The sequence below is a fragment of the Ranitomeya variabilis genome, chromosome 1, assembly GCF_051348905.1.
Source record: "Ranitomeya variabilis isolate aRanVar5 chromosome 1, aRanVar5.hap1, whole genome shotgun sequence".
Classification (NCBI taxonomy): Eukaryota; Metazoa; Chordata; class Amphibia; order Anura; family Dendrobatidae; genus Ranitomeya; species Ranitomeya variabilis.
The window spans coordinates 865,986,467-866,012,606 of NC_135232.1; the positions used below are offsets into that span (position 1 = coordinate 865,986,467).

General features: G+C 41.3%; 1 protein-coding gene across 5 annotated transcripts in view; it reads left to right on the forward strand.

Moving 5' to 3' along the window:
- BMPR1B (bone morphogenetic protein receptor type 1B) overlaps nt 1-24,386 on the forward strand; it is a 739,804-nt gene extending 715,418 nt beyond the window's left edge. For all 5 annotated transcript variants that reach the window (XM_077277365.1, XM_077277348.1, XM_077277373.1 and 2 more), the window contains 4 exons: nt 14,609-14,906; nt 21,863-22,038; nt 22,336-22,466; nt 23,942-24,386. In XM_077277365.1, the coding sequence (XP_077133480.1) occupies nt 14,609-14,906; nt 21,863-22,038; nt 22,336-22,466; nt 23,942-24,067 (731 nt within the window). In that variant the 3' untranslated portion in view covers nt 24,068-24,386. The remainder of the gene's footprint in view (nt 1-14,608; nt 14,907-21,862; nt 22,039-22,335; nt 22,467-23,941) is intronic.
- The last annotated feature ends 1,754 nt before the right edge of the window (nt 24,387-26,140 follow it).

A 26,140-nucleotide genomic window follows, 5' to 3' on the forward strand; every position in this document is an offset into this window, starting at 1 on the left:
AGGGTGAACATTTCCAATTTACCTATGTAATTGTCCTCTGGATATTGCATATGAATAAAAAAAAATTCTGCTAAAAAAAAGCACCAGAAGGCAACTAATAGAATTCATCTGAAATGTTTCACCCTGCTCTGTCCTGAGCTTCCTTTGGTTTGCTAATTCCTTTAACTAGCATGGGTCAGTAAAAATCAATCTATTTAATGATAATCTTAATATATACTTACCTTGTAATGTCTTCACATCCTGTTCCGTCCAGATGTGCCGGATTCCAGAATTCCAAGCGGCAGAACTTCGGCCACCATATTGGGACACCCAAGTGATGGGTGTCTCAATATGGAAACTACTGGTGGTACCAGCCTCTTGCGTGGTACCACCAGCGGAACACCGTCACGAACATGCCGCCATCGGGATCAGCCGAATGATTCACTGACCGCCGCCATCTTTGTACGGGAATTCCGCGCAGGCACAGTAAATTATTCTTCTGATCCCGGCGGCAGATGCGTGACGTGTCTACAGGCAGAGGAAGCCGATCACATTAAAGAGGTTTTCCCATGAGTAAAAGTTCATTTTAAAAATTGACTGTGTCTGAGGCTGGTTTCACACTTGCGTTTTGATCTGCAGCGTTTTAGCGCTAAAAAACGCATGCAGTTTTTTTCTATACTTAACATTAAAAAAACGCATGCGTTTTTTTGCATGCGTTTTGACGCGTTTTCGGCAACTCATGCGTTTTTTGACGCGTGCGTTTAGTTGCAGAAATGCAACCTGTAGTAATTTCTAGCGGCGTTTTTTTGCCGCAAAAAAACGCATGCGTTTATTTGTGGCAAAAAAATGTATTGCTGTCTATGTAAACGCATGCGTTTTTAAGCACATGCGTTTGCTTGCGTTAAAAATGCATGCGTTTTTATAGAAAAACACAAGAAAACACAAGAAAAAACAAGAAAACCCTAACCCTAACCCTAAACACAAGAAAAAACAAGAAAACCCTAACCCTAAACACAAGAAAAAACAAGAAAACCCTAACCCTAACCCTAGGGTTACTAGGGATCCTAACCCTAACCCTAACCCTAGCTATTTCTGTTTATAGTGGGTTTTCTAGTTGATTTTGATGATTGGCAGCTGTCACACACTTCTCAGCATGCGTTTAAAAAACGCAAAAGCAGGAAAGAACGCATGTAAACACGGCAAAACGCAGCGTTTTTTTTTCTTCATGCAAAAACGCATGCATCTAAAAAACGCGACGTTTTGCCGTGTTTACATGCGTTTTTTCGCCACATGCGTTTTTTTTAAAAACGCTGCAGATCAAAACGCAAGTGTGAAACCAGCCTGACCGTGTATGGAGCATACCACATCTCATACAGGGGAGGAAGCAAAAGACAATACTGACATTACAGCAGGGGATCACGGTGGATTCATTTTCTCAGGTAAAATATTTCACTGACTGTTTTTAAACAATATTTTACCTCACAAAATATATCCTCTGCTATCTCCTGCTGTAATGTCAGTATTGTCTTTTGCTTCCTCCCCTGCCCAGGAGCTGTGGTATGTTCGGTACATGATCAGACACATACAATTTTTAAAATTAACTTTCGTTTGTGGGAAAACCACTTTAAAAAGCAAATATCATCGCCAACATGGCTCCTCCTAAAAAGTTGCCAATGGCAATGAAAGGAAAGCAGCAAAGGCACAACGTCGAAGACCACAACAGGCAAATGAGACTCTTGAAGAGCAACAGCACTGCTGGGACAAAAACAATGCGTATAGCACATGGGGTAGATGGGTCAAAGAAGAGAGCACAGATGGGAGAAGTCAGCACATGGGGAAAGGGAGAGTGGATAGGTGGGTGAGCACATGGGGGAGAGATTCTCAACGCTGGAAAACCTGCCCCCATCGTGACATATCACCCTCCTGATGTGATAGAATCGGGCCTCCATCTAGCTATAATATGTTTGTTTCACAGAGGACTATGGGCACAGTCAGATGGCTATATAACACGGACTCCGACCACATTGTGGTGAAAGGACTGGCTGGCAGCTCTCCTAACTTGAGCGTGACATCTGCATAGAAATACAAGCTGTCATGCTCTGTTCAGGAGAGCCACCAGCCAGTTCGTGCACTGTGATGAGATCGTCGTCCGTGTTATACGGCCGGCTGTCTGCGCCCTAAATGTCAGACCAGGGCAGCACAAATTGAACTGATTTTCTTTACAACACATTTCAATACATATTGGCCGTTACATTATTCAACCTGAGCATTAAGTACGTGTTCAGTGATACCAGGCAAAGAACGAATGGACTGTCAGGGAATATTTTTTCAACAAATAATCTTTTTTTTTTTAAGAAGAAAATTCTTTTGTCTGACTTTCAACCAAATAAATCCACCAAAACAACCAATTTATACCAAGAAGATCTTTTATCAGTTAGCTACCAAAGGATTCTTTGTTCTTAACTTTTCACCTAACAAATGTTCATTTTGGTTAATATTGTTCGTTTTCATCAACTCTAACCTAATGTGTTTAAGGGCTGTCCCACACGTCCAGATAATTCCGGTACCGGAATAAATCGGTACCGGAGTTATCCGTGTCCGTGTGCCTGGGAACTCACGGAGGCCATACCTGCGGCACACGTGTGCCGCCCGTATGGCGAGTGGGTACCACACGGAGCGTGTGGTACCCACTCTGCATGGTGCTGAAGCTGCGATTCATATCATCCCTGCAGCAACGTTTGCTGCAGGGAAAATATGAAGAATAGTGTTTAAAATAAAGATCCATGTGTCCGCCGCCCCCCCACCCCCTGTGCGCCCCCCCCCCACCCCCTGTGCGCCCCCCCCGCTGGTCAGAAAATACTCACCCGGATCCCCCGTCGGCAGTCGCTCCTTCCTGGTCTGGCCGCGGCTTACTGTATGCGGTCACGTGGGGCCGCTCATTTACACTCATGAATAGGCGGCTCCGCCCCTATTGGAGGTGGAGCCACATATTCATGAGTGTAATCGGCCGCATACAGTAGGAGGCGCGGCCAGACCAGGAAGGAGCGACAGCCGACGGGGGACCCGGATAAGTATTTTCTGACCAGCGGGGGGGGCGCACAGGGGGTGGGGGGGCGGCGGACACATGGATCTTTAGTTTAAACACTATCATTCATATTTTCTCTGTAGCAAACGGTGCTACAGGGAACATATGAATGGCGGCTTCAGCACCATGTGGGGGGGACAGCGCTTACTGTAGCGCTGTCTCCGGCACGCCACACGGACCCCAGACGGAGAATGTCCGTGTGAGGTGCGTGTTTTACACGGACCCATTGACTCTATTGGGTCCGTGTAATCCGTGCGCTCCCACGAACACTGACATGTCTCCGTGTTTGGCACACGGAGACACGGTCCGCACACGGTCCGCACAAAATCAATGACATCTGAACAGATGCATTGATTTTTATGGGTCTACGTGTGTCAGTGTCTCCGGTACGGGAGGAAACTGTCACCTCACGTACCGGAGCCACTGACGTGTGAAGCCGGCCTTAGGACCTTTAATCCCTCCTATCCTGTAATCAAACCTGATTGTGGCACTGATCAAAAGGGAGCCCCTTGTTATCGTAATCAGTAGCACACTGCAATCACTAGAAAGCTCCTAGGTTGATATTTGTAAAAGCCTAACGCTGAACATGCACGAGTGATGGCTGACGGACGACAGCTCATTCCTCCATTCTCCCCATATCCAACATTGTTTCTCTCATTGTGACTGAGCTAGAAAGCCCCTATTTATGCACACAGAATTTAGTTTAACGGGTATGGCCAGAAACAATGTACTAGTGTACATGCATATGCTGGTGTATTAGTGTAATGTAAATGTAATAAATAAATAGATACATAATGAATACGGTAAATAGGTAAAGAAATGAACCTTTGATAAGGAATAGTGAAGTTAAATACACCAAAATGATACAAAAAAGTAGCTCTGTAGTAACTGGCTTAGTCCCTTGCTGGCTGTATATGCGGCAGTGCAGGTGAACATGGCACATCGTATGGCCAGAAGCATGGAGACATCTGACAATACATCTGTATCAGCCTGTTGGGCATCCCATTCCAATATTAGCTGTGTTACTATGCAGTTACTGGATACAGTCACTACTATTCTGGGAAAAAACAGGGGAGCACCAAGCGCAGTAGGGTCTTATCCGACGGACAAATTTGCACAGGAGAGGGTTAAGCTGTCCACCTTTTAGGGTTGTAAAACCCACAACCAAGGAATCAAGCTGCTGCAGTAGGTCAGGAGATCCCACGTATGTGGCAAGTAGTGGGAGGATAGGAGTTGTATACAATTTAAGACTCCGGGAGATATTGACTATGCGGTCTATTCTCAACGCGTTTGTAAGGCTACGTTCACACTAGCGTTGTGCGCCGCTGCGTCGGCGACGCAACGCACAACGCACGCAAAAACGCGTCAAAACACACGCAAAAACGCTGCGTTTTGCGACGCATGCGTCGGTTTTTGCCGAAAATCGGACGCAAGAAAAATGCAACTTGTTGCGTTTTCTTGGTCCGACGCTTGCGGCAAAAAAGACGCATGTGTCGCACAACGCAACAAAAAAAACGCATGCGTCCCCCATGTTAAGTATAGGGGCGCATGACGCATGCGTCGCCGCTGCGTCGCCGACGCAAACCCGACGCACATTAGCTTAACGCTAATGTGAACGTAGCCTAAGTTGGACCAACTTCTTCATCAGGAGAACCACAGTAGTGGTACCTGAGTGTAATCTAAGCAGTATGCTCCATGAATAAGGGCACGTATGTCAGGTTACAGGCTCTCTCTCCTGTGCATTTCATTACAAGAATCTATGTATATCATCAGCCAAACAAATGCCGGTAGTCAGCGATTCATCCCTTTTAAATCTGTAATACTTGTATGTCTGCACAGTATAGCTGTTAGCTCTCCTAACTCCTAGCAAGGCAAGGACTCTCTGGCACTCCTCCTTTGTAGTAGAAGACAGTGAACGAAGGAAAAGAAATCTGTTAAGAGTTCCTGAAACACTTGAGCGTAATATTTACCCTACACGTGTTCAAGGTTCCAGAATATCGGCAGCTACAGCTGGAAGTTTTCCATAGGAACTGAATCTATTTATATCCAAAGACATCCTGATAGGGGAACAGCGATGATAATGTGTGCAAACTGATTATGTTAGCGCTATATAAAAATAAAGATTATTATATGCACATTGGATCAAACAAGATCAGACTGTAAGTGATTGCGTGTTTGAGGATTTTTTTCCATACTCATTAAAGGATTATCCCCCCCCCCAAAAAAAAAAAAAAGAAAAAGAAAAGAAAAACAAGTTATCCCCTAACCATTCCTTATCCATAAGATATTTGGCCTCCTCTCCATCCAGAGACAATGGGACTGCCAAAGATACCAGTAGTATAGTACAGCAGTGCGCTTTCTCTGGAAGTCCCTAAGACAATGAGTGGAGCAGAGGCCGAGCATGCACACGTCAGGGCTGCACAACCCCGTTCTTGGATTTCTAGAGCCCTGATCTCAGTTTGCTAGAAGTCCCAGCAGTCAGACTACCTGTGGTCAGCAAGTTATCCTTGTTTTTTTGGCAGTAAACTCTTTAAAGGGAATCTGTCATCAGGTTTTTGCTGCCTAATCTGAGAGCAGCATACTATAGACAGAGACCATGATTCCAGTGATGTGTCACTTACTGGGGTGTTTGCTGTAGTTTTTATAAAATCAATGTTTTCTCAGCAGGAGATTGTCACTAAAGGACTTGGACCCTGTCCAAGTATGTACCATGTAGTCATACATATTAATGAGTGCTGTATAAGTCTGCCCCCAACACTGATAGGCAGCGTTCTGCCTATGCACAGTGTACAGAAAACTACCAATCAGTGGTGTATGCGGGTTATACAGAGCTCAGCATTCGGAGAACTGGTAGATCTGCAGCAGATAAAAATGTGATTTGATCAAAATGACAGCAATCAGCCCAGTAAGTGACACATTGCTGCTATCAGGCTCTTTGCCCCTACATCATGCTGCTTTCAGATAGGATCGCAAACACCTGGTGACTGATTCTCTGGAACTACAAAGGCTACACTGGATAAAAGGAAAACAAGGGTGGATCTGCACCTACAGCAGCTGACATCCAAGGCCAGCTGGGTTCAGAGATTAAAATAGTCTTTAAAATTCCATTTTCCCATGGATATGGGTGCGCTCTTCAGGCAGCCATATTAATCTCTCTCTTCTATAAATTTCACCCAGAGAAGTCATGTGATACCCATCACTTGATATATACACAATCACACATGACTCAAAGCAAGTAACTACAGCAGCAGCAATAAGGCGTGAAATTATTAAAATGTCAGTTTAAAAAATAGTTTCTTTGTGGGTTAATATCTGCCATACATGTTATCAGGTTCAGCTAACATATTGAATACCATGGCATGTAAGGTGTTGTGATCTCTAATCATTCCAGCAGATGGCAGCATTTTCCTTCCTATAACTTAGATGTTTAGGTCCTGAGCATTCTGCAGACTACAGCACTAGATGAAAGTAACGATAACACAATTAAAATAGATTATTCTTCTCGACTGTTTTACTGAATTGAATTTTTCAGATATGTCATTTTTAGCTTGTAATTATACAGTATAGTAGTCGTTAGGTTCACCCTGAGTCCATTGTAGAATGGAAGTGTATTCCATATAGATGGGTCATGTCATACTGTAAAAAATATATTATGTATATATTATTTGTATACATGACATAAGCTATATATATCTATATATTTTAGGAACGTGTAGTTCTAGGTAATGTCACTTCTGTCCAAATTTAAGCTACCTTTTGATGGCTGTCTTTATAGTCTTCCATGGTATATCTAATGCCCTGGAAATGTTTTTTGTACCCTTTCTACTAACTGATAACTTTCAACAATGAGATCCCTTTGCTGTGTTGCAAGCTATTTATTAACAATGAGATATGCTGTAAAATGTAACTCTCAAAAAAACCCTACTAGAACAGCTGAAATTTATCTCTAGTTAATCAGAATAACTTTGAAGGGATCCTGACAGCGGATACATGCGACCCGATCCACGGACAGCATGTATCAGACACTGGATGCATGATTTCAGCCAGGATTGTTTGACATTTCAGAGAAAAACATATTTTAAAAGTTGCAAAGACCAAGCTGCATAGGTGACCCCTGGTGGCTACTCTTCCCACTGCCAATGGCTAACAGGTCTCTCACTGTGCACGCATGCAAGTAGAGACCCATTACTTAAGGGGAGCATGGAGAGAGAAACTGCCAGGGAATCCACATGTCCGACTAGTCTCCCCTGTGGTTTGGTCCCTTTCGGCTTTTAAAGCACGTTTTTCTTTGTACCTGGTTAAAATCCTACAGGCAGTGTTTGATTCATGCTGTGTTGAACCCTCTGCATTTGCTCTCATGAAGTCTTCTCTTTATGGTAGACTTAGATACTGAAATATCTTCTTGTTGGAGAGTGTTCTTCACTTGGGTGGATGTTGTGAAGCTGCTTTTCTTAACCATGGAAAGGATTCTGTGATCATCCACCACTGTTGCCTATGGACGTCCAGGCCTTTTTGAGTTCACAAGCTCACTAGTGTGCTCCTTTTTATACAGAATGCACCAAACTGTTGATTTAGCCAATCTTAACATTTTTAGTACCTTTCTGATGTTTTTTTTTTTTAATTCATACTAATTGTGGTCTGCTTCTCTTCCATTGGGAGCTCCTTTGACCGTATGTTGTGGGTACACAGCAACATCTTCCAAATGTAAATGCCACACCTGGAATCAGCTCTAGACCTTTTCCTGTTAACCCCTTCACCATCCAGCCTGTTTTCACCTTCATGACCAGGCCAAATTCTACAATTCTGACCAGTGTCATTTTGAGGCAATAACTCTGGAATGCTTCAACGGATCCTACTGATTGTGAGAATGTTTGTTTGTGACATATTGTACTTCATGATAGTGGTAAAATTTAACAATTTTAAAACTTATGATTTTTATGCCCTTAAATCATAGAGATATGTCACACAGCATAGTTAATAATTAACATTTCCCACATGTTTACATCACCACAATTTTTTAAACAAAATTTTTTCGTTAGGAAGTTATAAGGGTTAAAAGTTGACCAGCGATTTCACATTTTTCCATGAAAATTTACAAAACCATTTATTTTAGGGACCACATGATATTTGAAGTGACTTATTGGGGTCTATATGACACCATTCTAAAAACTGCATGCCTCAAGGTGCTCAAAACCACATTAAAAAAGTTCATTAACCCTTCAGGTGCTTCATAGGAATTAATGGAATGTGGAAGAAAAAAATGAACATTTAGCTTTTTTCACAAAAATTGTATTTTAGACACAATTTTTTTTATTTTCACAAAGGTAACAGAAGAACATGGACCCCAAAATTTGTTGTTCAATTTCCCATGAGCACGCCGATACCCCATATGTGGGGGAAAACCACTGATTGGATGCACACCAGGGCATGGAAAGGAAGGAGCGCCATTTAATCTTTTTTTTAATATAAAATTAATTAATTAGCTGACACCATGTCGCATTTGGAGAGCCCCTTATATGCCTAAATAGTAGAAACCCCCACAAGTGATACCATTTTGGAAATTAGACCCCTCAGGGAACTCCATTAGATGTGTGGTGAGCGCCTTGAATCCCCAGATGCTTCACAGAAGTTTATAAAGTTGAGCCATGAAAATAAAGAAATCACATTTTTCCACAAAAAATGTTTTAGCCCCAAATTTTTCATTTTCACAAGGGTAACAGAAGCAAATTGACCATACAATTTGTAGTTCAATTTTTTCCTGAGTATGCCAATGCCCAATATGTGAAGGAAAATCACTGTTTGGGCGCATGACAGAGTTTGGAACGGAAGGAGCGCCATTTCACTTTTTGAATGTCAAATTTGCTGGAATAATTAGCAGACGCAATATCGATAAATTTATTCTGTGTTCTAAACACACAGTAACTGTGTAAAAAAACGTAAAGATTATATGTTTGGGACACCGCATAACCATAATTATAGAAATCTTAAACACACCTCAAAAATAAAAAGTTCTAATCCGATTACTTTTGCGACAACATTCAGTTCACAATATTATGACATTGTATCGATCATTTAAATCAAGACCCTCTTCTTTCAGATATTATGAAAGATACTGACATCAGATTCATTGCAAAAAAGCACCAACATTACACTCGATCCTATCTCTTAGTCTATTTCAGTACAATATCCAAGAATCCACTGATACTTGGCTCACTTTAAAAGGCTTTTTCAAATGTGGACATTCTCGGTGTATTTCATGTGAGCATGTGGATAAGTCTAAAAAATTTTTCATCATATACCGCAGGACACCGCTACAGTATTACTAGCTTTATGAACTGTGATGCGGCAGGTGTGATCTATTTAATAGATTTCACACTGTACCATGTACAATGTGTACAGTGGGTGAGGAAAGTATTCAAACCCCTTTAAAATTTTCACTCTGTTTCATTGCAGCCATTTGGTAAATTCAAAAAAGTTGTTATTTTTTCTCATTAATGTACACTCTGCACCCCATCTTGACTGAAAAAAAAACAGAAATGTAGAAATTTTTGCTTATTTATTTAAAAAAAACCCCTGAAATATCACATGGTCATAAGTATTCAGACCCTTTGCTCAGACACTAATATTTAAGTCACATGCTGTCCATTTCCTTTTAAGGTACCTTCACACGAAGCGACGCTGCAGCGATAGCGACAACGATGCCGATCGCTGCAGCGTCGCTGTTTGATCACTGGGGAGCTGTCACACAGACAGCTCTCCAGCGACCAACGATGCCGAGGTCCCCGGGTAACCAGGGTAAACATCGGGTTGCTAAGCGCAGGGCCGCGCTTAGTAACCCGATGTTTACCCTGGTTACCAGCGTAAAAGTAAAAAAAACAAACAGTACATACTCACCTGCGCGTCCCCCAGCGTCTGCTTCCTGACACTGACAGAGCTCCGGCCCTAACAGCACAGCGGTGACGTCATCGCTGTGCTTTCACTTTCACTTTAGGGCCGGCGCTCAGTCAGTGTCAGGAAGCAGACGCTGGGGGACCCGCAGGTGAGCATGTACTGTTTGTTTTTTTTACTTTTACGCTGGTAACCAGAGTAAACATCGGGTTACTAAGCGCGGCCCTGCGCTTGGTAACCCGATGTTTACCCTGGTTACCAGTGTAAAATATCGCTGGTATCGTTGCATTTGCTGTCAAACACAACGATACACGGCGATCGGACGACCAAATAAAGTTCTGGACTTTATTCAGCGACCAGCGACATCACAGCAGGATCCTGATCGCTGCTGCGTGTCAAACTAAACGATATCGCTAGCGAGGACGCTGCAACGTCACGGATCGCTAGCGATATCGTTACAAAGTCGTTTCGTGTGAAGGTACCTTTAGATGGTTCTACTCCTTCATTGGAGTCCAGCAGTTTAATTTGTTTAATTAAACTGATAGGAAGTGATTTGGAAAGTCACACACCTGTCTATATAAGACTTCACAGCTAACAGTTCATGTCAGACCAAATGAGAATCATGAGGTCAAAGGAACTGGCCAAGGAGTTCAGAGACAGAATTGTGGCAGTACTAAAGGTTTCTAAGAGCACAGTGGCCTTCATAATCCTTAAATGGAAGAAGTTTGGGACCACCATAAGTCTTCCTAGACCTGGTCGTCCAGCCAAACTGAGCAATAGTGGGAGAAGAGCCTTGGTGAGAGAGGTAAAGAAGAACCACCATATCACTGTGGCTGAGCTCCAGAGATGCAGTAGGGAGATGGGAGAAAGTTCCACAAATTCAACTATCACTGCAGCCCTCCACCAGTCAGGCCTTTATGGCAGAGTGGCCCGACGCCTCTCCTCAGTGCAAGACATATGAAAGCCCGGATAGAGTTTGCTAAAAAAAAACACATGAAGGACTCCCAGACTATGATTAATAAGATTCTCTGGTCTGATGAGACGAAGATAGACCTTTTTGGTGATAATTCTAAGCGGTATGTGTGGAGAAAACCAGGCACTGCTCATCACCTTCCCAATACAATCCCAACATGGTGATGGCAGCATCATGCTATGGGAGTCTTTTTCAGCTGCAGGGACAGAATGACTGGTTGCCATTGAAGGAAACATGAATGCGGCCAAGTACAGAGATATCCTGGATGAAAACCTCTTCCAGAGTGCTCTGGACTTCAGACTTGGCCTAAGGTTCACCTTCCAACAAGAAAATGACCCTAATCACACACCTAAAATAACAAAGGAAGTGGCTTCAGAACACCTCTGTGACCATTCTTGACTGACCCAACCAGAGCCCTCACCTAAACCCAATTGAGCATCTCTGGAGCGACCTGAAAATGGCTGTCCACCAACGTCCACCATCCAACCTGATGGAACTGGAGAGGATCTGCAAAGGAAGAATGGCTGAGGATCCCCAAATCCAGGTGTGAAAGACTTGTTACATCATTCCCAAGAAGACTTATGGCCGTACTAGCCCAAAAGGGTGCTTCTACTCAATACTGAGCAAAAGGGTCTGAATACTTATGACCATGTGATATTTCAGTTTTTCTTTTTTAATACATTTGCAAAATTACTACATTTCTGTTTTTTTCAGTCAAGATGGGGTGCAGAGTGTACATTAATGAGAAAAAAATAAACTTTTTTGAATTTACCAAATGGCTGCAATAAAACAAAGAGTGAAAAATTTAAAGGGGTATGAATACTTTTCATATCCACTGTAGGCTGCTAAAAAAACCACATCAGATGTCACATGTCTGATGCGGTTAGTACTACAGCTGTGAACATCTTGGCGGTGTCTAGACATTTTGCACAAATGCATAGAGGTAATGTGTCTGCACTGAGGTTCAAGAGGATCGAAAAAGTATTTAAACCTACAAGGGAGGTAATTATAGAATAAAAATATTTAAGAGAATCATACTGGATTTTCTTATTAAATATTAGAACCCTACTTGGCTTAAATGTCAGACAAGATCTTATCCAACAATATACATAATATGCACCTACGAGGACTTCAGACACTTTACGGTTAATGTGGGTCTTGTCTTCCTTGTGGATTTGCATACACACGTGCTCTGATTGTTAATGGGCTGTCATTGTATAAAGATACCTTTGTTGGCTTATGTATGTTCTTATTTAAAGACTGTATTCACTCCATCCTGGTATAACCATGAATAACAAATCTTCAGGGACAGGCAGAATGAATGGCACCAGGTTAATGGCAAAACCAATATGCAAGGGATATGCGCCGTATTTTCTCCAATGACTGCGGTGTTCCACTACTGCAGTGTGGTGCTCAGCATTGTGAAACATGTAATATAACGAGGTGCAATAGAACAAAGTGATGCGGTACTCACCCAGTTTTTGCAAAATCCAAGTCCTTTATTTTAACATCCAAGGGTTAGGAACATTGTTGGGGAACGGCAGGTAAGTGCGAGGGTGTGGGGAGAGGAGAACTGACGATGGCCATTTTGCGTGGTCAGTGCTTCCACGGGTCCAGGTGTGTGGAAGTGTCCGTGGAAGCGCCGACCGCGCGAAACAGCCATCGTCCGTTCTCCTCTCCCTGCACCCTCGCACCTACCTGTCCTTCCCCAACAATGTTCCTAACCCTTGGATGTTAAAATAAAGGACTTGGATTTCGCAAAAACTGGGTGAGTGCCGCATCACTTTTTTCTATTGCACATCGTTATAACCATGAGTAAGGCGTAGCCGAAACGCATTGGTTTGAGACCACTTGAGAAATAACAAGTGTTCTAACAATTAAAGTTTTAACTCACTTCTATTCCTTGCTGGTGAATTTGTTTTCCTATACCAGATTTATAGCGTTTTTTTATGTTTGGCTGCTGTCAAACACTAAACACTTTTTTTTTGCATATTTTAATAGCTATCATTTTTCCATATTTCAGCCAACAGAGTCATGTGTGGGCTTGCTTGTTTTTTGTGGGACGAGTTGACATTTTTATTGGTACCATTTTTGTAGACATGATTTTTTTTTTTTTATTGCATTCTATTCCGATTTTTGGAAAGCAGAATGAACAAATACCAGCAATTCAGGAATAGTTTTTTTTCTTTGTGTCGTTTCATGTGTGGTAAAAGTGATATGGCAGCTTTATTCTTTGAGTCACTACGATTACAGCGATACCAGATTTATATAATTTTTGGGTGCTTTTACACAATAAAAACTATTGTTTAGAAAAAATAATAATTTTTTCATAGCTTATTCTGAGAGCTATAACTTTTTCATTTTTCCTCTGATTGCGCTATATTGCGGCTTGTTTTTTGCTGGATAAGATGGTATTTTTACAGAAACTATATTTATTTACCTTTGTCTTTTTAATCCACTTTTTGCTTATGATGATAAAGCGTTGTTTTTTGACTAGCTTTTTATTTTTTTACGGTGTTCACTAAAAGGGTTAACTAGTGGGACAGTTTTATAGGTCTGGTCGTTCTGGATACGGCGAGTACAAATATGTGTACTTTTTTATAAAAATATTTATGGATGCAATATAGTTTTATTTTTTATTATTTTGTGACTTAATAAAAAAAATTACAATTTTTTTCACTTTCTTACCTTGTCGCACTATGGGACATTCACTTTTTGTAGTTTAACCACTATGCTTTACAAACTGTCAGCGCTGCACTGACAGACATATGCTCTGACATTTATGTCAAAAAGAGTTGAAGCAGCACACCATAATGTAGTTATAAGGTGCAATTTATATACTGTATATATATATATATATATAAATATATAACAGTGACCACGCAGTATATAACACAGCCCAAACAGTATATAACTTTGCCCACGTAGTATATAACATTGCCCACGTAGCATATAGCAGCCACGCAGTATATAACACAGCCCACGCAGTATATAATACTGCCCACGTAGTATATAGCAGACATGTAGTATATAACGCAGCCCACACACAGTATATAACACAGCCCACATAGTATATAACACTGCCCACGTAGTATATAGCAGCCATATAGTATATAACGCAGCCCACGTAGTATATAACACTGGCCACGTAGAATATAGCAGCCATGTAGTATATAACACTGCCCACATAGTATATAGCAGCCATGCAGTATATAGCAGCGTTAACGGAGTGCGTTACCTGCGGCATAACGCGGTCCCTTAATGCTATCATTAACCCTGTGTGAGCGCTGACTGGAGGGGAGTATGGAGCGGGCGCCGGACACTGACTGCACAGGAGTAGGGAGGGACTAATTCTCGGGCAGGCTGTGCCCGTCGCTGATTGGTCACGGCAGCCAGGACAGGCAGCTGGCGAGACCAATCAGCGACGCGGGATTTCCGTGACGGAAGTTGCAGACAGACAGACAGAAGGACAGACAGAAAGACAGAAAGACGGAAGTACCCCTTAGACAATTATATAGTAGATGTGTTTGTGTGTGTTTGTGTGTGTGTGTGTGTATATATATATATACTTTTTTAATTAAATACAAACTATAATATTGGCTAATGATTATCTCCTTAGGCATCAGATCTCTTATTAGGAACCAAGATTTCTGTGTTCTCACTATCCACATTTCTTTTTTTAGGATTCATTGCTGCGGATATTAAAGGAACAGGATCCTGGACACAACTGTACCTGATTACAGATTACCATGAAAATGGCTCTCTCTACGATTACCTGAAGTCAACCACACTTGATACAAAAGCTATGCTGAAGCTCGCCTACTCCTCAGTGAGCGGGCTCTGCCACTTGCATACTGAAATATTTGGGACAAAAGGGAAGCCAGCAATAGCCCACCGGGACCTTAAAAGCAAGAACATATTGGTGAAGAAAAATGGAACGTGCTGTATAGCAGACCTGGGATTGGCAGTAAAATTCATTAGGTTAGTAATATAAGATAATTAGGTTAGTACATAATATGTTATTTGCTAGTTCACTGAAGCATAGCCAATGTCTTTGAACTCCCTCTTGTTCTGTCGTCTCGCACTCCCCCTCCTCCATCTCTCTCTCTCTGAGTCAATGCAATAATCTCTCTTCCTCGATTTGTCAGCGATGTCATACATTTGAAGGTGCTCCATAATATGTACTCCATTGTGAATATTTATATGCAGATGACTGAAAAATTAAATGTCTGAATAGAAATGACTGAATACTAGGTAGACAGCAACAGGATTACCAGCAGTTACACAACATATGTCCAGTTATTTATTCATGACCCAAGTGCTTAAATCCATCACACAGAAGGTCCAGGCCATATTGGTTACATGTACTGATCAATACCCGGCTGAGAGATTCCTATAAATCGAGGTGTCTGGGAGCTGAAGCATTACATTAATGATAACCTTTCTGTAGGACAGTTATATTCCGAAGTGCATGCGTCCAAAAATATACTGATAATTTTAATTATCTTAAAATTGTCTTCATGAGAAATTGGCCCTAATGAGTGAGAAGAAAATCTGAAATGATTGATTCAAGAGCTTCCAAGTATGTTGGTACCCACAGGAGGATGTTAAGATATCTCACGTTCTATTATCCTTTTTGCTAGCAAACTTATATGCCGTACATGACCCTTTTATAGGTTGCTTAGTAGTTAGAAATAGTAGTTTCCCAGGGGATCTAGAGTAGTTCCACATGTAAATACCAATATGTCTGGTATTCTAGGGATATGCTGAGATTAATATTAATAATCCATGATGATCTAAGGTGATCATGAGTTAATTTGACTGGTTGGTATGAAGTGATTTATGTATTAACACTTTACAGAATGCAAGAAAAACATTAACTTGCTTTTTCTATCTGCTGTCTTTATCCTGCAAGAAAGCTTTTATCTTATATAGTGTAAAGCTCATTTCCATGAAACTGGACCACCAGTTCTTGCCTAGATCCCGGCCAAGTGTGTGCTGTAGTTGCATTTCAGGATCAGGCTTAACTTCTAACATCCCAGTCAATTTTATCCAGCCTATTGATTCCTATTCAGCAGTTAGCTGCTCACCTCCCTCAGCTCAGTTCCTGATAAATTGCTTTTATCAGTCCTCTAGAATTGCAATCATCCAAGCCCAAATCATAGGCAGTTACAGAGCAGTTTGCCTAATCATGTGTCGCACTTTCTAGAGCTGTGTGCTTGTTCAAATGCCTTGTTATCTTTATATACAAATACAGTCATAACAGTATAAATTCAGAACAAACCTCCATAACTGTCACTCAAGGATGGGCTTCCACCCCTCAAGCAATCAGGAAGTAAGGAGGCTGCAAAGCTCTCAGTTCTTCAATAGACAAGTTGCGAATGCCACTTTAATAGAGTTGTAAAATATGCCTATGATTTCTAATTAAATAAGTTGTTTAATGAAGGCAGCTCCTATCCATATGCCCTATTAGAATTTATAGGCCTCATACACTTGCCTGGTGTCCCTTCTCTATGAGTCAGAACTGGGAGCCGCACTGTTAACAAAATACTGGCAGCAGACCACATTTTATCATGTTTACTCCTGACTGGAAGTCATCGGGTACTTTCACCTAGGTGCATACATTTGGTTCCAGGAACATATGTGAGTAATGACAATCAATGAACAATGCTACAGAATACGTTGGCATTGTATAACAATAAAAAAACCCTAATTTTTTCTTATAGAGAATCTGGTCTACTGTAAGTACCCGCATCACAAGGGTGGTTAGATAGGCAGCTGGTGACATATCCTGTATAGCAGCAGGTAGGGTGATGCACAGCACCGGTCCCCAACCCTCTCCTCATTGGAAGTTACTCTTCACTAAAGATGTATTCACCTAGGTTATTCTATTTATGCACTTTGGCATATTACTTGAAATTGGCAGTAATTTGCAAAAATTCTATGCCACACAGACAGGCAGCAATGATGGGTAATTCTATTATTTAGCTACTCTGGAAATGTGACCTAATTTTCTATACAATTCCTTCATTAAAGATTAATTTTATTATTCCACATTCACTTCATTTGATATGCTTTTCGAAAATGGCTCATAAAATGCATTTCTCTTAATTTAGGAACTAAAACACTAATATGTGGTTTTTATCCTTCCTCGATTCATTCCATCCCATTAAAATCTAATTTAATGAAATAGGTATTAGAAGACATTCTCCTACTTTAAACAGCTCCGACACTAAAAAAAAAAATAAAATAAAACAACATTAAAAGACAATAGAAGCAAATGACTTGTGTTTATTTACACAGCCCAATTGTGCATCAAAGTAACATAAGCCACCTAGACAAAGCTCTTATTAGCGGCCATACCAAGGCGTGGAGGCAGGGTAGAAGCCGCGCTTTCTTTTATATCAAAGTATTAGTAACATAAGCCACCTAGACAAAGCTCTTATTAGCGGCCATACCAAGGCGTGGAGGCAGGGTAGAAGCCGCGCTTTCTTTTATATCAAAGTATTAGTATAGTTTAGAAGAAATCTGTTCCTGTGTTCTGTAAAGATTTCATTGTTGTAGCTGTCGTTGGGGTTTAGACAAATGCTAATGAAATGTCAGAAATGGAGCTGATACCCACTGAGTTCTATGTCTAATTGTGGCTGCTCATTTGAATACTTAAATCTAGCCCGGGGGAAAGGACGCCTCTCCACTGTGCTCCTGGTTCACACTGGAAATAAGAGAGAAACTATTGTTATTCCTGACGTTCTACCACTAGCCGACCAATGTAGCTGTGATTCTGACAGTGATTGATTTCTCTTTAGACTGATTTTATACACCCACACTTTAGCGTAACAGACCTGCATGAATATAATAACCAGTGGCACAATATAGCTTCAGCCATAAAACTCTGAAAGAGCTTTATAATGTTTAGAATTTCATTTCAGACAATCCGTTAAAAAAAAGAGTTTGAATAGTTTTTAAAAGATGTGCACTTATGGCAGCTAGGAACTCCGATTTAAAGATGGTAATTCTGAGTTGAAGTAGAAGGTCCAGGAAGGCTTCCACATCGTCCTCCGGACTCAACTTTCTCATCGCTGTTGTGACTTTGTCCCGGGCCTTATGACGAACCAGGGTTGGCGGAGGAGGCGTCTCTCGCAGGACTGCAATCTGCTGCAGTATCACTACTGCTGAAACTCCTGCAATTTCTGCTGCTGCACCTGAGAGAGGGCCAACCGTATATCCTCCATTTTGTCGGAAGGCCTGGGTTGTAGTGTTGCAGGCTTGATTGCCATCATGTAGTTTTTTCTTGGCATGTTTCAATTTACATGGTCTGCATTTTCCACCATATGTAGAGCAGCGGGATTTCCGATAGTGAATATAGTGAGACAGTGACCCAAGCAAGTTAAGTAAATGTCCTTACTTACATGTCCTTACATCCAATCAGTCACCTCCAGATTGCAGGTTGCTACCATGTACGTCCACGTCGCTGGCTCTGGCCTGTGTTAGCTTCACACAGCCAGGCATACAACCACAGCACCTTCAGCTCGGCTGCATGTGAAACCAAACACAAAACTGACTCAACCAAACCTTTACTGCAGGTTTAAAGGAAAACTATGGCCATGGGCCACTTGTAAGACATGGACTGGAGGAAGAGAGCTCTCCAAAAATAAAAGCCCAGGGTAGGTTTTCCTAAAGTGACTTGTTCATATAGCTTGACCCAGTCCACACTTACGGTACTTTTATTTTGCATGGTAACCACAGCTGTGGCTGAGATTACAGTGCACTCCAGCGGTTCAGTATGCTTCTAAGCACATTCTGCGGGAGTTCTTACCGGCCCTTACATATAATTCCCCTCATTGTTTCACAGTATATATACTGTATATATACAGTCATGGCTAAAAGTGTTGGCACCCATGAATTTGTTCAATAACATGAAGTATTTTTCCCAGAAAATTATTCCAATTACACATGTTTTGTTATTCCAATGCACACAAAGGAAATAAACGTGTATAACACAAAAAAGGGAAAAAAGGTAAATATTATGAAATATTTCAATCTGTCCCAGAACAAATAAAAAGAATTCAATGAATACATATATTTATATGCAGCATTATATTATGATGCCTAGTATGCCCTTATGGTAAAGATATAGTGGACACACTTTTAAATAATAGTAGATTTTTTCATATATATGTATGTATACATAGTTCCATTTTTCCACCAGATGTGGACGCTAATAAGTACTTCCAAACATATATACAAATTACAAAAGATGCATACTAATGACTTATCAAATTATATCCATCATTTTAAGATATTAGTAGAATAACGTGACAGTGCATATAGAAACATATCCATAAAGTACGTATGGCACTAAGAGCATGGAATAGTCACTGCCACTAGTAATATAATAGCAGTTGGTGCATGTGCTAATAAAGTGACAGTGCATTCATTGCCCCAAATCCACAAGGCACATATGGCACTATGGTTCTGAAACAGTCACTGCCTCTAATAGTGCTGTAGCAGCTAGTGCTGAATCACAGAGCAGTGAAATTTAACAAGTCCCACAATGTCACCATACCATAAGGGCATGCCACGTAACAGATCAATGAATGAGTGGAGACAAATATTTACCCACATGTACCCTTTTACGTGTGTTTTGAATATGGTGCTTCTTCAGAAAGTGCTTCTACTGAAAGTCACCGACTCTTAAAGGTAATCTCTCACCAGGTTTGTGCTACCCCATCTTAGAGCAATATGATGTAGGGACAGAGGCTTGTTTATACAAATTGCAAGGCTGTAGCTTCATTCTATGCACCGATTATCTAAGGGTCTGAAAACGACTGGCATACAGTCATGGCCAAAAGTATTGACATCCCTGCAATTCTGTCAGATTATACTCAGTTTCTTCCTGAAAATGATTGCAAACACAAATTCTTTGGTATTATTATCTTCATTTGATTTGTCTTAAATGAAAAAACACAAAAGAGAATGAAGCAAAAAGCAAAACATTGATCATTTCACACAAAACTGCAAAAATGGGCCAGACAAAAGTATTGGCACCCCCAGCCTAATACTTGGTTGCACAACCTTTAGCCAAAATAACTGCGACCAACCGCTTCCGGTAACCATCAATGAGTTTCTTACAATGCTCTACTGGAATTTTAGACCATTCTTCTTTGGCAAACTGCTCCAGGTCCCTGATATTTGAAGGGTGCCTTCTCCAAACTGCCATCTTTAGATCTCCCCACAGGTGTTCTATGGGATTCAGGTCTGGACTCATTGCTGGCCACCTTAGAAGTCTCCAGTGCTTTCACTCAAACCATTTTCTAGTGCGTTTTGAAGTGTGTTTTAGGTCATTGTCCTGCTGGAAGACCCATGACCTCTGAGGGAGACCCAGCTTTCTCATACTGGGCCCTACATTATGCTGCAAAATTTGTTGGTAGTGTTCAGACTTCATAATGCCATGCACACGGTCAAGCAGTCCAGTGCCAGAGGCAGCAAAGCAACCCCGAAACATCAGGGAACCTTCGCCATGTTTGACTGTAGGGACCGTGTTCTTTTCTTTGAATGCCTCTTTTTTTCTCCTGTAAACTCTATGTTGATGCCTTTGCCCAAAAAGCTCTACTTTTGTCTCATCTGACCAGAGAACATTCTTCCAAAACGTTTTAGGCTTTTTCAGGTAAGTTTTGGCAAACTCCAGCCTGGCTTTTTTATGTCTCGGGGTAAGAAGTGGGGTCTTCCTGGGTCTCCTACCATACAGTCCCTTTTCATTCAGACGCCGACGGATAGTACGGGTTGACACTGTTGTACCCTCGGACTGCAGGGCAGCTTGAACTTGTTTGGATGTTAGTTGAGGTTCTTTATCCAACATCCGCACAATCTTGCGTTGAAATCTCTTGTCAATTTTTCTTTTCCGTCCACATCTAGGGAGGTTAGCCACAGTGCCATGGGCTTTACACTTCTTTATGACACTGCGCACGGTAGACACAGGAACATTCAGGTCTTTGGAGCTGGACTTGTAGCCTTGAGATTGCTCATGCTTCCTCACAAGTTGGTCTTCTTTCTTTTCTCCATGCTCAATGTGGTACACACAAGGACACAGGACAGAGGTTGCATCAACTTTAATCCATGTCAACTGGCTGCAAGTGTGATTTAGTTATTGCCAACACCTGTTAGGTGCCACTACAGTTACAGGTGCTGTTAATTACACAAATTAGAGAAGCATCACATGATTTTTCAAAAGGTGCCAATACTTTTGTCCACCCCTTTTTTTATGTTTGGTATGGAATTATATCTAATTTGGCTTTAGGACAATTCTTTTTGTGTTTTTTCATTTAAGACAAATTAAATGAAGATAATAATACCAAAGAATTTGTGTTTGCAGTCATTTTCAGGAAGAAACTGAGTATTATCTGACAGAATTGCAGGGGTGTCAATACTTTTGGCCATGACTGTATCTTGATACTGTGCCATACATGTCTCAGTTAAAAACATCCATTTAAAACAGGGACTGTCTTTACAAAGGAAATGAGCACTATATATCTATAGACTATACATATAGGGCATCCTTCAGACGGAACCTGAAATCCCACCTCTTCAAGAAAGCCTGCAGCCTGCACTGATCCTACTGCCTCCTCACCACTACCGGAGCTACCGCCTCACCAACACCAGAGCTCCTGCAACCCTCAACCTACTGTCTCCTTCCCCATCATCCTGTAGAATGTTAGCCCGCAAGGGCAGGGTCCTCGTCCCTCTGTACCAGTCTGTAATTGTTAGTTTGCTTACTGTAAGTGATATCTGTAATTTGTATGTAACTCCTTCTCATGTACAGCACCATGGAATCAATGGTGCTATATAAATAAATAATAATAATAATTACAAAATCACTATATGACCTTCATTGTTTGCATTGATATGCTCATACCTCCATTCTGTACTTTTCATTTCAGCGATACTAATGAAGTGGACATACCCCCAAATACTAGAGTTGGCACCAAGCGATATATGCCCCCTGAGGTTCTTGACGAGAGCTTAAATAGGAATCACTTCCAGTCCTACATAATGGCAGACATGTACAGCTTCGGACTCATCCTCTGGGAAGTTGCAAGAAGATGCATATCTGGAGGTAACCAAATCATTATCTCGTAATCATAATTATTTATACATAAAAATGTAGTAAATGATAAAGCTTTACTAAACTCCCCATACGTTCCTTTCCTGATAGCTCTGACCTTGTAAATCTATAACCAAAGTTTTGTGTCCATAGGAAGAAACCTCCATAATGAACAGTTGGCAAGAACGAATAAACTCTGTATTTTCCTTATGGCAGCATAGATTTTTTTTCTTCAGCTTGATTCCTTGTAGAAATGAGCCAAGGGGAAAGTGAAAAGAAAATACTAAATTCATAATGTCTTTTCTTCAGGTATATTAGAGGAATACCAGCTGCCCTATCATGATGTTGTACCAACCGACCCGTCTTATGAAGACATGAGGGAAATTGTCTGTATCCGGAGGTTGCGACCCTCATTTCCGAACAGATGGAGCAGTGATGAGGTATGGGAGGGGGCATGAAACCTTCAAGATTTTCTAGCATTTGTTTCAATACATTATGCAATCTACGATTTTTATGATACAATGTTATTAATATTTTTCCCAATCAACAAGGAATATTTCAGTGCTCCTATAATGAACTAGTTTTGAAAATAACAGAATAATAAATGTTTAGTTAAGCTGAGAATTTGGATGTTTTGTTTCGTCTTCACTGACAAGTCTTAGAAAATGTTTATCAAGGCATTGCATCCCACTTATGGAGACGTTTTATAGAGAAAAAAAATGAGGACAATGAGTGTTCTTAAATATTCTTTGCCCAACTGTAGATTTTCCAACCAACCTTAAAAACTGAGTGTGTGTCCGCTTTGGACCAACCATACTTGTTTGACAGGTTGTTTTAAATTAGCTAGTCACAAGGTGCCCCAATGTTAGTATCCCTATCAAACATATTTAAAGGGAATCTGTCACCCCATTTTTCGCCTATAAGCTTCGGCCATCGCCATCAGGGGCTTATCTACAGCATTCTGTAAGGTAGATTAGCCCCCGATGTAACTTGAAAGCTAAGAAAAACAAGTTAGATTATACTCGCACAGGGGCCGGTCCGATGGGTGTCGCGGTCCGGGTCCAGCGCCTCCCATCTTCATGCGATGACGTCCTCTTCCTTGCTTCCTGTCGTGGCTCCTGCACAGGTGTACTTTATCTGCTCTGTTGAGGGCAGCATAAAGTTCTGACCTTTCCCGGTGCCTGTGCACTGCAGTACTTTGCTCTGCCCTCAACAGGGCAGATAAAGTACGCCTGCGCAGCAGCTGCGACAGGAAGCAAGGAAGAGGACGTCATCGCATGAAGATGGGAGGCGCCTGATCCGGACCATGATGCCCATCGGACCGGACTGCACCGGGACGGACCGCCCCTTGGTAAGTATAATCTAACTTGTTTTTCTTATCTTTCAGGTTACATGCTGTAGATAAGCCCCTGATGGCGGTGGCCGCAGGTTATACACGAAAAATGGGGTGACAGATTCCCTTTAATCTGTGGAGATACCTACAGTGTTGAAACAAATAAATGAGGACAGATCAGTTCAAGCAAAGCAAATTATTTTCCTTGTAGCTGCTTTCCATTTTGGTCAAGAAATGAGCATCCTAAATAGGGCACCCCACCTCTTACCAGAAATCCTTAATATGGTTTCCTAAATTATAAATCCACTTTAAGGATGACATCTTCCCTTTCTATTTGCACTCAGCCGCTTTCAGAATTGCAATAAACTGTCTTTGCTTAGCACAATAAAGTAGCAGGGTAAAAAGAAGAAATCAAATCAGTGGTGTGGCCATAAGGGGCGCAGAGATAGCAGATGTGTCTTACCCCATGGTCTTTCTGCAACACTAGTGTTGTTAAAATATTTTGCTTTACAGAAAACTTGATTATCATAATAAAGTGATCTTGAATGTTTTACTATTCTGAACCCCGTTTTCTTTCTGCAGTGTCTGAGACAGATGGGAAAACTGATGACAGAGTGTTGGGCCCACAACCCAGCTTCACGCCTCACAGCTCTACGAGTGAAGAAGACACTTGCCAAAATGTCAGAGTCTCAAGACATCAAGCTTTGATTTGATTCCTGACTACTTTATAGAATACCCAAGAAAATTGACTTATTTTTTGTGACTGAAAACCATTAAGAGAAAATGCTGTTGTTCGCATTGAGCATCTGTGTTTACCTTGAGCACCACGAATGTCAAGACTGGCGATGACAATCTGGACAATCTATAGACCTCGGTGACTCAGGATGGTGTATACTGGAAACATGGTTTCCATGACTAGATGAAAGAATTAGCATGTTGCTTTCTGTGAAAGCAAATACGTTTTTAATGTTTGAAACAAAAGACAGAGTTCTTTAATCTTCTAATAATAAAAACTGATGTAAACTGACGTTTCATATATATATATTGTAGCCGTTTCTGCTCTTCGGTAGCCGCTTGGATATGCACAGGGTTTTATATCAAAACAGAATAAAATAAATTGTCCTTCATAAACTTTAAAGCTTCAAACTGAAAACAGCCTTTCTTCAGCTCAAATTAATAACAAGTGGTCCTTTCTTCAGAAAAAAATGAATAATACATGGTCCTTTCTTCATCACAAATGAATAACAAAATAGTCCTTTCTCTGGGTAGGGCAAAATAAATCAAAACGGACTCATGGTCTATATATGCCTTATGCCTTAGTGACTTCTTAGTGTCTCTGATTAATGGTCTTTCTCCATCTCCAACACAACACAGTCTGATAAGCTAATTCAGCTGCCTGTTATTTTGCCTGTAAGGTCCAGACTGGTGTATGGGAGTGACCTTTCCTGTCCAGGCTCTTTTGGTTGTGCCTAAGTCCTGGGCCCAAAATCCAGTCAAATGAAAACACTGGTACAGACTTTACATTATCGAAGCCTCGGTGACACATACCTGCCATCCAGGACATTACCACCTGCTTTCTTACATAACTCCTCCCCTTCCTGTCCAAAGTCAGGGGCTTGGAAAATTCTGCTAACAAACAGTACACCCTCGACAGAGCATCCAAATTTCTATGTAGCTTACCAGGTCTATTCTCTACTATTGAGTAGAGATGGGTGAACCCGAACAGTAAAGTTCGGCGTCCGTACCCGAACACCTACTGCTCGGGCACCGACTTCAGGAAGTCCATGTTACTGTTCGGGTTCGGCTTTCTGAACACTGGGTGTTTGTCATTCTGTCATGTACATGGCAGTGCGGCAAACACCACTTCTGATCGTCGGTGAAATCATCCCCACTGGTCAGAGGGCTGCAGTTCCCACGTTGCCAAAAGACAACGTGAGTGCTCAGCTGTGATCTGGGGTATAAACTTTACCTTCAGTTACTGGTGTTAGCGGGTGGGACTAATGCTCCCATCATCCGACATCTGTCGCTAATAACAGAGCAGGAGCTGATGATAGTATTCCTCAGCAGCTCCAGCGTTGTAAATACATAATTAAAAAAAAAAAATGGTGTGCGTTCCCCTGTATTTTTGATAACCAGCTAGGCAAAACTCACAGCTTGGGGCTGCAGCCCTCAGTTGTCAGCTTAAACAAGGCTGGTTATTAAGAATAGAGGGGTCCCCAAGCCGTATTTTTTAATTATTTAAATAAATCATTTGAAAAAATGGCGTGGGGTCCCACCCCTCATTTTTGACAACCAGTCTTTCTAAAGCAGACAACTGCGTGCTGGTATTCTCAGGCTGGTAATGGGCCATGAATATTGCCCCCAGCCTAAAAATAGCAGCAAGCAGCTTCCCAGAAAAGGCAGCTAATTTTTGGCACTTTGCCCAGCTCTTCTCACTTGCCCTGGAGCTTATTTATGTTGATGTCACCTTTGTATTGTCAGGTGACATGAAGCCTATGGCTTTGTAATCGAGAGGCATCTATAAGACACCTATGCATTACTAATCCTATGGTTGTAATGTAAATAAAGACACAGCCAGAATAAAGTCTTTTATTAGAAATAAAACAAAACACACTTTTACTTTTTTATTTAAAAATAACACACACAGTCATACTCACCTAACGCCTATTCTACCGAAGCCCTCAATCTCCTGTAATAAACCAAAAATAAAAAAGCAACAATATCCCTCACCTATCTGTCATTCTTTTCCACACTGTAATCCATGTCTGGGGAAAAAACAGT